General features: G+C 49.6%; 1 protein-coding gene across 1 annotated transcript; it reads right to left on the bottom strand.

Moving 5' to 3' along the window:
- Positions 1 to 7,356: 7,356 nt before the first annotated feature.
- Positions 7,357 to 7,767, bottom strand: LOC119093385 (histone H3-like). Its single transcript, XM_037216341.1, has one exon. The coding sequence runs from the start codon at positions 7,765 to 7,767 to the stop codon at positions 7,357 to 7,359; it is 411 nt and encodes a 136-aa protein (XP_037072236.1).
- Positions 7,768 to 14,081: the final 6,314 nt, after the last annotated feature.

The following is a 14,081-nucleotide window of genomic DNA, read 5'->3' as shown; positions in this document are numbered from 1 at the left end:
GCATGGCTTTATGGCGGGAAAATTAATGAAGCAAAATACCTGGTTTGGTAGCCTATCCCCCTTGAGATGTGTATCTTGCGTCCCCAGTGCTGCAAAAACGCACAATATGAAGGATATCATCCTGCACGGTGGTTCCCATAATCCGCCCCATCTAGTGGCGGATTACCAAACCAACCAAACTACCAAACTACCAAACCAAACCAGTGTTTTAAAGTGGTGCACGTCCACCAGTCTCCCCCCGTGTTTCCCTGCCTATTCGCAGTTATTCGGTGACATCATTACCTATGGAGCGCTTCCGCCCGGCTGATTTGGCAGAGGCGGGTGCATACGTGAGTGGTGAGGGGACAGTGCCTGGGCCGCCTCGATAGAGGACTTCTTTAGATAGCGAACGCATAGCTGCGACTGGTAACCGCGGGGTCATTGGCGATGGCTAACTGAACGAAGGGCCGTGAATTGTTGGTAAGCGAACAGATCGCACCACTTCGCCTTGTGCATATGTGTGAAACTGAGCACCATGCACGACTAAGATGGTATAGCTATCAGCTCGCAGAAAATTAATAAATATTGTTACCCATTGAAGTTGGAACAATGCCGCGACATGTGCACGAACAGTCCTCGAAACGATAAGCAGTCTACTGGCGAACGCACTAAGTGAGTCATTGATCGTTTGAACATAGCCAAGCCCTTCCCATTCAAAAGAGTGAGCTAAAAGAAAAGAGAAACGTCTTTGAGTTTCATATCTAAAAAGTTGTGGCGTGCGTGCCTGATGCGTAGGGTTAAACACTCTTGAAAATGTTCGTTGGCAGGGGCTTCCTCTTAGCGGGGTGCTAATCCTGCAACGGTTGCCCTGAAAACAGACCATTTGTTGGGCGAATACTACACATTAGCACTTCATTGTTCCAGTATTTGACTTTATTAAGTTATCACTGAACATCACACACAAAACTGACAATCGGTGAGGTGTACAGGATCTGTGGGAGCTGAAAAGCAAGCTTTCGCTCACAATTATCTGTTCGTTCTATGAAAAAGAAATTCAAAAAAATTTCCTTTGGCCCCACCCGTGATACCTTTACCCCCCCCCCCCCCCCCACTCCCCCTCCCAGACGCACGTATTGACCTGTTCGCCAGTGCAAGAGTCAGGTACGCCCCGCGAACTGCATCGCCGTGCATGCAAGCGCGACCTCGTCGCTGCGGCCGGCGACAATTGAGGCCGGCGTGGCCTGCCTGCTGTCCCGCCCTCTCTTGGTCCAGTCAGCGTCCATTAATCACACCGGGACCGATCACCCGCTGAGCGCTCGCTCGTGCGCCAAACTCGCCGTCCTCCCCCCCCCCCCCCCACCCCACCCACCCCCCCAACCCACACATTTCTACGTCCATGGCGGGGATGTGGCGCGGGCTGGGTAGCTGCGGTCGCTCAGCGTGAGAACGTCCTAAAGGTCGCGCTTTTGTTTCGAATGGGGGTTGGGGGAGGGCGTAAGCAGGGTAGAAGGACTGCGAGAACCCCTCGATGTTCTACGCTTGTCCGAATTACGTGGTGTTTTCTGTTCGGCATGCGACTCACGGCTGTTGTGTGGTTCGTTGTTCCCACGTAGATGTCACGCCCATAGCTGACAGCACACCAATCATACCGCCAGGTATCCACCGGCTTACTGCGTAACCTCCACAAAACCTGCGACCTGAACGTCCCGCACGTTGTGCGCTCCCACCCCTAAATACGTACCGTTGCATTTGTGGACATCCCGCCCGGTGGCGTCCGTTAGACAGCGTCGCCCATCGCACCCGGTGGCGTCCGTCAGACAGCATCGCTTGACCAGCCCGGTGGCGTCCGTCAGACAGCATCGCTTGACCAGCCCGGTGACGTCCGTCAGACAGCGTCGCCGGACCAGCCCGGTCACGTCCGTCAGACAGCGTCGCGGACCAGTCCGGTGGCGTCCGTCAGACAGCGGCACCGGACCAGCCCGGTGGCGTCCGTCAGACAGCATCACCGGACCAGCCCGGTGGCGTCCGTCAGACAGCATCACCAGACCAGCCCGGTGGCTTCCGTCAGCCAGCGTCGCCGGACCAGCCCGGTGGCTTCCGTCAGCCAGCGTCAGCGGACCAACTCCGTCCCATGCGTCACCCGTGCGTGTGTCGGCTCCAGATTTACGACGCTGCACTGCGGTGCGGCAGCTGGGACCGGTCGCAGGAGGGCCGACACGATTTGAACGCGCTGCCGGCCGGCGCCGAACGAGCCGACGCGCTGATAAATGGATCATGGTTTCTCCATCGCCGGCCGGGCTTGACGGTCACGGCTCCGGAGCCGGAGGCAGCTCCGAACGGGCGGGACCGGCGGACAGGCAGTGCGCGAGACCAACTGGATCTGGATAGTGGATCTGAAGATTTTACAATCTGAACCCATCTACCTGATCGGGTGAGGATCAGACCGACAAATGTACTCAACTTAAGGATTCTGATCTGATTCAGATTTTTGTTTTTATTACTTGTTTATTTTTACCTGACTGACAATAGGTGTTTCGACGCATAAAAAAACAGCAAACCAATTGCCAGTCTCAACCAGCAATTCGTCACCGAAGCAGCAAGCTCTTGGAATTATTAGCTGTTAGCAGCAGCATGAACAAAATAATTTACTTTCAGTTGAACGGGCTCATGTGCTAAGTGAAATAATGGTGTCAACATCTAAAACTAAACGCTAGTCAGACCCGTCACAAGTCATGTCATGATCAATCAGCAGCTGGTAAGGGATGCAGTTTGTTTTTAAATGCACTCAAATGGTCAGCTGAGGTTTGGGATCTAAGTACCCATCTGATTCTGAAGACCTGCGAGCCTAAGTTGGCTACTACCAGCGCTAAGCAGTCATAGCAGTTTAGTTTCGAATCTTGGGCTAGGGGGATTTAGATGCGGATTGAAATGGATTCGACTGGATTAAGATATTCCATAAACATACAGAGCTAACTGAACAGAAGCTTATTATGTTATGGCCTGATATTCATAATTACAATTTGATATCCATTTGCCACAAATCTGATATTCCATAGCATTCACAGGTGGGATCAATCCGCTCATGGCGGGTGCATTCGCGGGCGGATTTGACCACAAAATTGCGACAGCACATGGATGAAGTCTCTACTGATTTCAGAATATGTCAGGCCAAATGGATGGAACAGATTGCGAGCTAAAAACTTACAAAGATGATGACTACGAGATTTACATCTCCTCCTCTCCCTCCCTCTCTCTCTCTCTCTCTCTCTCTCTCTCTCCCTCTCTCTCTCCTCCCTCTCCTCTCCTCTCTCTCCTCTCTCTCTCTCTCTCCTCTCTCTCTCTCTCTCCTTCCTCTCTCCTCTCTCTCTCTCTCCATCTCTCCAATCACCATCTCTCTCTCTCCTCCTCACATCCTCTCTGATCGATTCTCCTCTCTCTCTCTCTCTCTCTCCTCTCCGCTCTCCTCCTCTCTCTCTCTCTCCCCTCTCTCTCTCATTCGTCTCTCTTCCTGCTCCTCTCTCGCTCTCTCTCTCTCTCCCTGTTGCTTAAATCCTACGAAGTTACAGGTGTCTAGTTAATTGATATTGAAAGTTCACTGAGTGGAATATTGAAACAAAAAGTGGCTGCTAACTGATGAAGGCAATTCAATAAGTGGTTACGATGTTATCGCCTAGGTATCACTTTCAGGTGTAAGGATAGTTATTGTTGATTGATAGTGCAACACAGCAAAATCGTTAGTTGCAATCATACGCTCAGTACTCTAACTAAAGGATTAGGTTCGGATGTCGGATCATGTCATGGTATGTAGCCCTGTAAGCACTGTAAGTGCTGTAAGCCAGCTCTGTAAGCACCATAGGCGTAGGAGCGTTGAAAAATTGGGGGGCCAAGCTCAGAGCGTACTTCTGGAATTTTGTCTGGAAAGCAAGTCCGAAAGTCTGATGACGGGGAGGGGGTTTCAAGTTCGAGGTTGTTATCGCTCTTTATTCAAATGTCATGACTGCTATGCTATATATGGATCTAGAACTTTTTATCACTGGTGCGCAATCTTGCCTATTCGACTCATCTACGCCATTCAGCGAATAAGCTATGCAGCTTCCCAAGATTATTCGTCGATTTCACATTGTCTTTCCTGGGACGCGAAATTTTATGAGTGGCTAGGCATTTTGGGTCATTGAGAAGACACCTGCCTTTATAGGGTTGATGCCAAAATACGGCTAGGCAAAGGTGGGTGATAATTTTGAATGTGAGTCAGTGGCTCATGGTGCGACAGATGTTTCATGCGCCTTCATTTCGCTGGCCGCTTTTCAAAAGATAATCTTTCGCAGCTTCTCTCTCTCTCTCCTCCAATCTCCTCCTTCTCTTCTCCTCACGATCCTTTCATATATCCATCTAACCTCTCTCGTCCTCCGTCTCCCTGCCTGCCCTCTTCTCCTCTCATTCTACTTGTATTCTCGTTGTATTCAACGGATCATATTGCACTTATTGGTTCAAAACATGTGAAATCTGCACGTACCCTCTTTGTGACTTATACGAATCCCAAGAACAAAGATAAACGTATCCCACAGCTTCCACAGACAGGAAGCTGCCTGTCTGAGGTATGAATTAGTCCAACGGACATTAATTGCACATCATTTAACGAAGAAGATTTGACCTGTTTTTGTGTTTGGGCAGAGGCATAGCCAGGGCCTTGCTAGCACAAGGTTGACAAATGTCCCTCTTATGGTGACCCCCAAAAAATCCCCGGACGGAGCTTACTTGTTGATGTGGGATACGTTTATATTTGTTTCATTGGTATTCGTACCCTGCACCCAGAACACAAACCAGAGGGTACCGTGAGATCAATTCTGTTTGTATTTTGAAGTCAATAAGCTGCAGAAATGAGGCGTTGAACGACCGATGGAATAAATTACCGGTGCCCGTACTCGGTTGTGGGGTTTAATGGGCTTAGTGGGCTCTTTATGAGCCGGTAGAATTCAAAAACTTTATCAGAATTTTTAATTCGGATTCTACAGACATGAAGGGCGTTACGAATGTCGACTGTAGGTCGATATGTTTGATCGAAATTTGATGATCGAAATTTGGAAATCGAATTTTGATGATCGAAACTTGATTGTAGATCGAGTGGCCAATAATGTGTATTACCATGACCAAGCCATGTTTGTCTGGAAATGTTTAACATTCGATCAGAATTGATTAGTGATACAATTCATGTAACGTGATTTTTTCAACATGCGCGCTCGCAAACTTAGCAACGAAAACCTCGAAGACAGGCGTTACAGTCTCTGCAGGCCACACAGCCGAGGCCCAGCAGCTAATACTGAGCCGTGGCTAACGGGTGGACAAAAATGACGACACTTCTGAAAGAAGTACCTTTGAACGCTTCAGGACATCAAATCTTACGCTTAGAAGGCAGTCGGGGCGTATATTTTGCACATGCGATTTTCAAAGCCGATGATAAGAACGGATTGGTCCTTATAGCACCGCGAAGCGGCGCTGGAATCTGGCGGTGAAACTGGAAGAGTAAAGGTAGAATCTCTATTTTTCGTGTTTCTGTAACTAATAATCGTCCCAGAAGACAGATTAACATGGCTCTCGCCGTCTGATCTCGCCCATATTTATGCAACAACATGCCTGATCGCCGTAGGTGGTTCAATGATTGTTACATAGATTACAGTTCCATGTTGTTCTGTGGTCTTCTGAGATATTGAGGACTCCCTGAACGTAGATCGCGGATGAAATGGCGTCCCGAATTTGTATTAACATGACTTATCCATGTTGGTCTTAAAACATTCAGGATTCAGTCAGAACTCATTACCTATAAAAGCAATGTAAGATGGTTTTGAACATGCGCGCTCGCAAGTCATGACAACAACGGCCTTGACGCTCGGTGTTGCAGTCTCCATGAGTCGCACGTCGTTGGCCTGTGACTGTGATATTAAGCGATGGCCAATAAGCAAACGAAGAGGTGACGCATCTTGAGGAAGATGGCTCGGGAATCAGGTAACTTGGCATGTATGTTTAATATTGTGCAAAAGTAAGCTAAACGCAATCTTTATCTGAAAAGTGGGGTGGGGGGAGGGGGGCAGTTCACACTGCTGCTCCCTCACCTTGGAAAGTGGGTGGGCCATGGCCCATCTGCCCCCCCCCCCCCACCCCCACCCCCACCCTCTCCGGTTTCTACACCCATGGTAAGCACTGCAGGTAAGCTATGCAAGCATTTCTATGAACAGGCACGCTACAAAGATATAGGAGTTTTAAGTTTTAAAGTGTTAAATGCTTCGATGGGAAGAGATCTGACATAATTCCCATCCATGAAAAGCATGATCTTGATTATAGCCGGCTTACCGTAATTGGATCAAATTGCGCGTCTTTAAAACATATTTTGAATCTTTGCAACACATATCCAGCCGAAAATCGCTGATCAAAAGGCGTGTGGTCAAAATGATAACGCTTAAAGTTTTTGCAAATGTTTGAAAAGTTTTCACTGTAATCTTTTGTGAAAACGGTTGTTGAATGCTATTACGCATGATATCTAGAAGTTATGATGCAATTGTTGGACTTCGTATTATTGATATTTTGTGATGATTGTATCGTATTATAGTTTACTTATTGTGCGATAGTTAGCAGTTGTAACTTATGAAAATATTGAATGGTGTTCCATTTAATTCAAGCAAGACCTTTCTCTTTCACCTAGCCTGCGTTGTTCATCACGATTTAGGATCTGCACAATTAATACGGAGTTCGAAGTGCCAGGTTTATATACCAGATGCATGACATGATACACTTTTATGCCAGCCGGGCTATTAAAAAGCTTCTTAATTGGTAGCAATTAATTCCTGCATCTAGGCAGAATACTTCAAACTGGCTATTGGATGCTGTTTTTTCTCTTAGAATATTTTATGAAATTTGTTATATCATGAAGCATGCTTAGATGCGCTATATTCAAGATGACAGAGTAAAGAATGTAAATACGGATAAATGTGGAATTTTATAAGCAAATTTTTAAGCCGGATCTGACCAAATTGACTTGAGAAATTTCAAAAAGCCGGATTTTAAGACGGACTGGATTCTACAAGGCAAGATCGGATTGGGCTGGGGTTCAAAAAAGACCAACCAGAATGTCCTTTAATCACGTAATGCAACATCCAATGTATCGTAACTGGATGCTTCGCGACTGCGTCCGACGGAGGACCGAGATTAGCTGTTGCATTTTGTTATCTTAAGGACGCGTGAGGCCAGATTGTACCTTGCATGACATATTTTTAGAGTGATGGCTTTTACGGTTTGGTGTTGTTGGTCGTAGGATAGTCGTTCTGATTTTCATGGTTCGAACAATAATGTTTCGGGCTTGAGCTCTTGAAAAGACGCTCTCAGCACTTAAGCACGCTTGCCACGAATGCGGCGCGCCAGCTGGATTTCCTTGGACATGATGGTCACACGCTTGGCGTGGATGGCGCACAGGTTCGTGCCCTCAAACAGACCGACCAGGTACGCCTCGCTGGCCTCCTGCAGAGTCATGAAAGCGCTGCTCTGGAAGCGCAGGTCCGTCTTGAAGTCCTGCGCAATCTCGCGCACCAGACACTGGAACGGCAGCTTGCGAATGAGCAGCTCCGTGCTCTTCTGGCAGCGGCGGATTTCGTGAGGAACCACCGCGCCCGGACGGTAGCGGTGAGGCTTCTTAACGCCGCCCATGGCCGGCGCGCTCTTGCGAGCTGCCTCAGTGGCCAGCTGCTTGCGCGGCGCCTTGCCGCCGGTAGACTTGCGTGCCGTCTGCTCGGTGTGCGCCATTCTTCCAATCGTCTCGATGATTTCGTTCTCAACGCTTAAGCACGCTCGCCACGAATGCGACGCGCCAGCTGGATGTTTTTGGGCATGATGGTCACCCGCTTGGCGTGGATGACGTACAGGTTTCTACAAATCCTGGACATCCGAATATTCAAGTCTAGTACCTACTTTGAAGGCTGATGACCATTGCCCAGGTGGATATCGTTCACGTTTGACACAGGCTTCTCTTCCACTGGACTTCGCGCGGAAACTGAGCCGGAATGCTGCCTCATGGGAAGATTGACTTCAGCCATGATTTTCGACCTAAGACACAGCGGAATTCAGCACCCTACGCTGTGTAGGTGCAAATGCACGGCATCTAGAAGCCTTGAATGCCATGCCCTTCCACCCTTCTATTCAACGATTCCGTGCCGATCAGGGCAGAGACGTAGTCATGCGAGGACCACGATTGGATGGAATATGAATTTGAATTTGCTTTGTCGGCTAGCGTCAGCTCTGTTATTGTTCACCACATCTCTTTCATTATTCATCACACAATGTTCAAGGACGTGTACAAGCAGGCTGGCACACACTGCCCCGTTACAATTACTAGCCTTAGTTTTCACTCTATTCTGGCTTTATTAGGATTTTGTTTTTAAGCGCAATAGATTAGGATTCGACGATGTTGGGGATAATCCGATAATTTGGATTGGAGATGTACCCTGCCTGGCCGGACCCGCAATGGATCGCATAAAAAAAATGATCTGCTTCGTGCTCTGGGTCTCCCAGGCGTAATGTTACCAAGGACGTTGTTTCCACATCATTGTGTCCGCTATCGTGTGACATAAACGTGTCGCAGGTTGGCTGAATTTTCTTGCGCTCAATAATGCACCAATCAACAGACTTGCACCTTCTTAGCTTCTCGCGTACCGTATTATGAACGAAGTTTATTCCTCCATTTTTTTACATTTCAAGGTTGTTCATTGTAAGCATACGCCTTGTTTCAGATGGATAATGCTGCCAGAACTGGACATGTAGCTGTAGTCAACTTGCGAACATCCATGCAGGTATGAGGAAGCCCTTCTTTTAAATCATTTCGGCCGGGAGGGACTCCGTCTTCATCCGATGTCTCACATGCACGAGCTTGGCTGAGTGTGGGTCACAGTTTCCACTTAAATCCATCAACGCAGATGGGGTATGGGGATTCGCTTCTGAAATGAAATAAACGACCCAGGAAGTCATATGGACTCAGTTGCTCTCCTAAAATGAGCGATCCTTGCTGGGACTCAGTTACCCCTTCACATGAATGGCTCTAGAATAATGTGGGTCACTGATCCTTCTCCGAAATGAACGGACGTGACTCCGCGAACGGGGCGCAGTTCTTCTCCGAAAGGAAGGAGCTGTTGTGGACTATACGACTCAGATGCAGGCGTCAAATTGTTTTATATGCTTTGCTTATGTGTCTCGTCCTCCACTTAAATAGACGTGCTCTGATGGAGCGCTGTACCCGGTTCTTCCTCTTACAAGGCTGGGGTTGACAGGCTTAGCGGTTCCTGCACTCTCCCCCAAAGATGAATGAGCTACGCTGGGACTGGTGTTTCAGTAGCCTCCCTTCCCCTCCCCCCCCCCTCCACCGCCAATTGCGTCGACCACAACGTGCTGGTATTGGCATTTCATTGACTCGGTGCAACTGCCGCACGCTGAGTTGACGCCAGGAGTTTGACGAATTCTGTGAAACGTTGAACGGGATGGGAAACAACTGAGCGAGCGATACGGACGGATTGAACGGACGAAGCCCGTGAAACAAAGACCGCAAACTCTGCGGAGGAAATCCGAAGCAGCATGACAGTTGGACGCAGATAGAGGGAGAAAGAAAGAAAGAAAGAGAAGAGAGAAAGAGAGAGAGGCTTGCAATCATGCACATGTCTCCACTGTGCTCAGGTGCAGCCAGGTGACCGTCGTCTAATCGAAAGCACCATTTACCACAACTCTCTTGCATTCCAACTAATTTAGGCGTCTCGCTCGCAGAAGTCGGCACAAGCGCGCCGAGCCTCCGACACTGCCTACGCTTGGAGGTGAGATAAGACCACGTCCAGCTCGACCGCGCCTAACTGGCCCTGCTTCAACACGTGACGTCTGCCTCGCATACAGTCTGGAGGCTCGCACAGGACCAATTCGCTGTGTACAAAGCGCTGCCGGCTGGATGAATACACGAGCCGCTGTGGCGGCACACCGATGTCGTACAGCGATTCAATATGGCCACTGGTTTGTTTCCCGTGCTGAGCGTTTCCTTCGTCAACCAGCACCGTCTACGGATGGAGGAATTGTTCAACGTATCGTTATCGTCTGGTGCGTTGGCATGGCACAACGTTTTGGTTCCCTAGTCTGGTGCCCAGTTGCTCGGCCCGTCCCTGTTAGCTCAGTCGGTAGAGCGCCGGACTCGCAACTAGAAGATCGCGATTTGAGTCCTAGCAATTTCAAGGGGGAGAATTTGGGTTTTGACACATGCATACATACATAGTTGAAAGTCAAACGCCATCCAGTTCTTATAAGTACTCAATAGCACCACCTGAAGACGGCCCCAGAATTAACTGGTAGGAACGTTGTATGCATGTTAACACACCCGGCGAGGACAACAGTCCAAACAATTAGTCTGTCCGTGATGCTGATGTCTCGTTTCACTCCTTCCGTAAAATAATAGTGCGGTGAATTTGTTTTATAAATAGAAGGAGGGTGTTAATGCCGATGTGAAATTTGTGCTGGATTACCATGCACAAATTCGTGAAAAGCCATGTTGGTACAACGAAACAAGTGAGTGTAAATTAATTGGTGTATATCTACATAATTTCGTGAAAAAAACGCTTTGGTACATGTAGACACCCCGACGGATGGAGGTGGTGGCAGGCCAGCCTATTTCTTGGCACCCGTCTTTTTGGCGGCTTTCTTGGCCGGCGACTTTTTTGGCTTGGGCGCCTTGGGCTTCTTGGCCGGTGACGTGGATTTTCGCAGATGAGGTCAATCCACGACCAGGCCCCACGTTTTCCTTTTTAATGTCGTGGACGTATTAAGGTGTCCTGTGACGGACCAGCGTGGCATATCTGTGACGTGTCATGCAACAGGTCTGACTTTTTGCACACCGGGGCGTGACGGACCAGCGTGGCATGCCTGTGACGTATCATGTAACAGGTCTGACTTTTCGCAGACCGGGGGGTGACGGGCCAGCGTGGCGTGCCTGTGACGTATCATGTAACAGGTCTGACTTTTCGCAGACCGGGGCGTGACGGACCAGCGTGGCATGCCTGTGACGTATCATGTAACAGGTCTGACTTTTCGCAGACCGGGGCGTGGCGGGCCAGCGCGGCATACCTATGACGTATCATGCAACAGGTCCGACTTTTCGCAGATCGGGGCGTGACGGGCCAGCGCGGCATACCTGTGACGTATCATGCAACAGGTCCGACTTTTCGCAGACCGGGGCGTGACGGGCCAGCGCGGCATGTCTGCGACGTGTTATGCAACAGGTCCGACTTTTCGCAGATCGGGGCGTGACGGGCCAGCGCGGCATACATGTGACGTATCATGTAACAGGTCTGACTTTTCGCAGACCGGGACGTGACGGGCCAGCGCGGCAGCAGCAGACTTCAGCGCAAGCGTGTCCTGGCTGGTCTAAGATTGATGGCCACGTCCTGGACCATGGTGTTTAATACGAGCTGAAGCCTGTGCAAAATACAGCAGCTCCCCATGCCATACAATTAATGTTCGGTCGTCGAGCCGATGCTTTGTTCCGTGCGACTCGCACACCTGCTTCCACTAGGCAAAGTCACGCCCGCATCTAGGTGTACACTATCCACTGAGGTTTAAGGTGCGGGTGTAGATTAGGACTACAGTCCTGTCAGTCTACACTTATAGGTGTAGACTGACTTCAAGTCAGCGCTCTTCGCGCCTCGCAGCAAAGCGCTAGACCGAATTGTCATTCGGATGCTTTGAAGTCACAAACTCTGCCGGAAATGACAAAAGTCTCGTTTACAGCAGCATGCAACAGGTGTGACTTGTGTGCATCTTCATCGTGTTTGTGGGCTGGGTGTGGATATGCCTTGACATTTTGGTTTCATGCTTGTGTTTTCCGGCTCAGGAAGATTCCCATATGGAATTTTGACATGATCTTTACAAGCTGATTTTTGCGCGTGATGCAGACACCAGGGGACAGCGTCTTCATGAACGGTTTTGAAATCAACTCCTAAATACACTCAATCCGTTCGTGAGTGCACATTTCTCGGAGGGTATGGCCCCTCATGCATATTCCCGCGTATTTGTGTATGGCCCGTCGCGTTTTCTCAAGCCACTGCGCAACACCAGTCACAAAACCTCACACTGTTCTTAATCTGACATGTTTCTGCGGACAGTCAGAACAGACAGCAGCTGCCAGTTGCCAAGCTCACGCAAAGCGCCATATCCGGTGCGACGGCCTGTAAAGTGACCACCGTAGTCGACGCGTCCCTAAAGCACACGGCGTGCACGCGCGTGCCGTGCCGCCCCTACTCCGCGCTGTTGGCCAACGGAATCACGCAGTCTTCCAAATCGATATCGGACCGCTGGCAAGCAGCGGCTGACACGTGTGACACCTGCGTTTTCGAGCATTGTGACTGCAATACTGGCCATTGCGGCCGCATCCCGTGGCCCACAGGCGCGCCGCCCCCAGGACGCGAGCAAACGGTGCCGCTTTGGAGGCTGGTCATTAATGTAGGTGAATTACGCACGCCGTTCGAATTAAACTGCCATTATCGGCATTTGGAGGTGGCATGGCCGCTGTTGACGTAACGCCATTTGCTACTGCAGGCCGCCGTATTGATTGTCCGAAGGCGACGGCCATGGGAACATGATCGCCTCGGGCATGATTGATGACCTCCGTGGACGCCCCACGTGACCTTTGGCCATAGAAGAAAGCGCGTGCTGCTGCCAATGTCTGTGATAGGTGACAATCAGGCTCATTCTTCTTGAGCTTCGTCTTAAGGCGATTGGACCTGCCCGAGAAGTATCACAGCTTTATTTCTGGTCTTAAGCCAAAACGTTTTGGTACAAGGTGTACCAAATTCAAGTTAATCCATGTTTCTCGCAGCAATGACAATGTACGTGCCGCATGATCATGACTACCGTGGCATTTGACAGCTAATTCAACGTGAAAACACGATCAGCGACTTTGGATGTCATCAGTGATTCCACATGCGCAAAAAAGTGACTCTAAAATAGGGGTCACGGTGGGCTCTCGCCGGTCCAGAATGCGCGACAGCCAAACCTGCCAAGCAAACCAAAGATGGCCGGCCGTCCTGTCAACGCTGACGCGTCCAAACTCGAGCCTTCAAGCTGATGTGTCTTCCAGGGAAGCGCTCTTCCAACCAGTCCTGCAACTGCAACCAAGTTGAGGCCCGTACACTGTGTGCGGTGTGCTTTGGCCCTGCACTCGTCGCCCCGGTCGATCTGCGAGGACGCCCAGGGGCGATCACGAAGGATATGAGAGACGTAACGAGGTGTGGCGCCCCTAGCTGCTCTGGACAGAATCCCGCCATTGTGTCAAGACCGCGTACGACCATCTGAACAGAATGCCGCCATTGCGTCAAGACTGCGTACGATCATCTGGACAGAATCCCGCCATTGTGTCAAGACGGCGTACGACCACCACGTTTCGAATTAAAATAAGCAAGTTCTGAACCTCTGCTGATTAACTTGTTGTGCCGTTTTGCCATGAACCAGTATTCGAATGCCACGACAACATTCTTTGTGGAAGAAAGGCCATCAATGGATGACAGATTGATCGTGAATCTTCAGTGAAACACGTTAGCATTTATCTGAATCCCTTGCAAAAAGTGTCCTTTTAGCTCAAGCGGTTATAACCAACGTAAATATCGACGTTTCCTTAATTTTTTGTTCACCTGGCGGCGTCAGAAACGCCATGATACTGACCAAGTGTCTGAAGTCACAGTGAGAGCACCACTATATGGATCCAGCTCTCTATGCTCAAGTTTCAAATCATGGATTTAAAACTTGCTGAAGGCTAACGAGCGAGCCTATGGCAACAATGATAATAGCATGGGAATCAAAAGAGGGTGGTTCAACTTTGTACCCATTTATCCCAGAGACAGTTTGTGATGAGCCCAATCATGTTACCTTTTAGCCGTTCAAGGTCGTGACATCAGCCTTCAAGCCGGGGAAGTCTTCGCTCTAAAGCCGGCGTTGCAGGCTTCCTGCACAGCTCTAATGCGCTGCTCAGTCCTCCGCTAATCACCTGAGTGTAAGGGCTGCGTAAATGTCTCGCGGTAAGGTCCTAAACCCTTTTGAGATAT

Source organism: Pollicipes pollicipes, unplaced genomic scaffold (genome assembly GCF_011947565.3).
Source record: "Pollicipes pollicipes isolate AB1234 unplaced genomic scaffold, Ppol_2.1 Scaffold_4002;HRSCAF=4701_pilon_pilon_pilon, whole genome shotgun sequence".
NCBI lineage: Eukaryota > Metazoa > Arthropoda > Thecostraca > Pollicipedomorpha > Pollicipedidae > Pollicipes > Pollicipes pollicipes.
The sequence above is the reverse complement of the archived record's forward strand: the minus strand, read 5'-3'. Positions and strand labels throughout refer to the sequence as shown.

Bases quoted from the DNA above. Each gene is read 5' to 3' on its own strand.
- LOC119093385 (XM_037216341.1), bottom strand. From the start codon at position 7,767: ATGGCGCACACCGAGCAGACGGCACGCAAGTCTACCGGCGGCAAGGCG.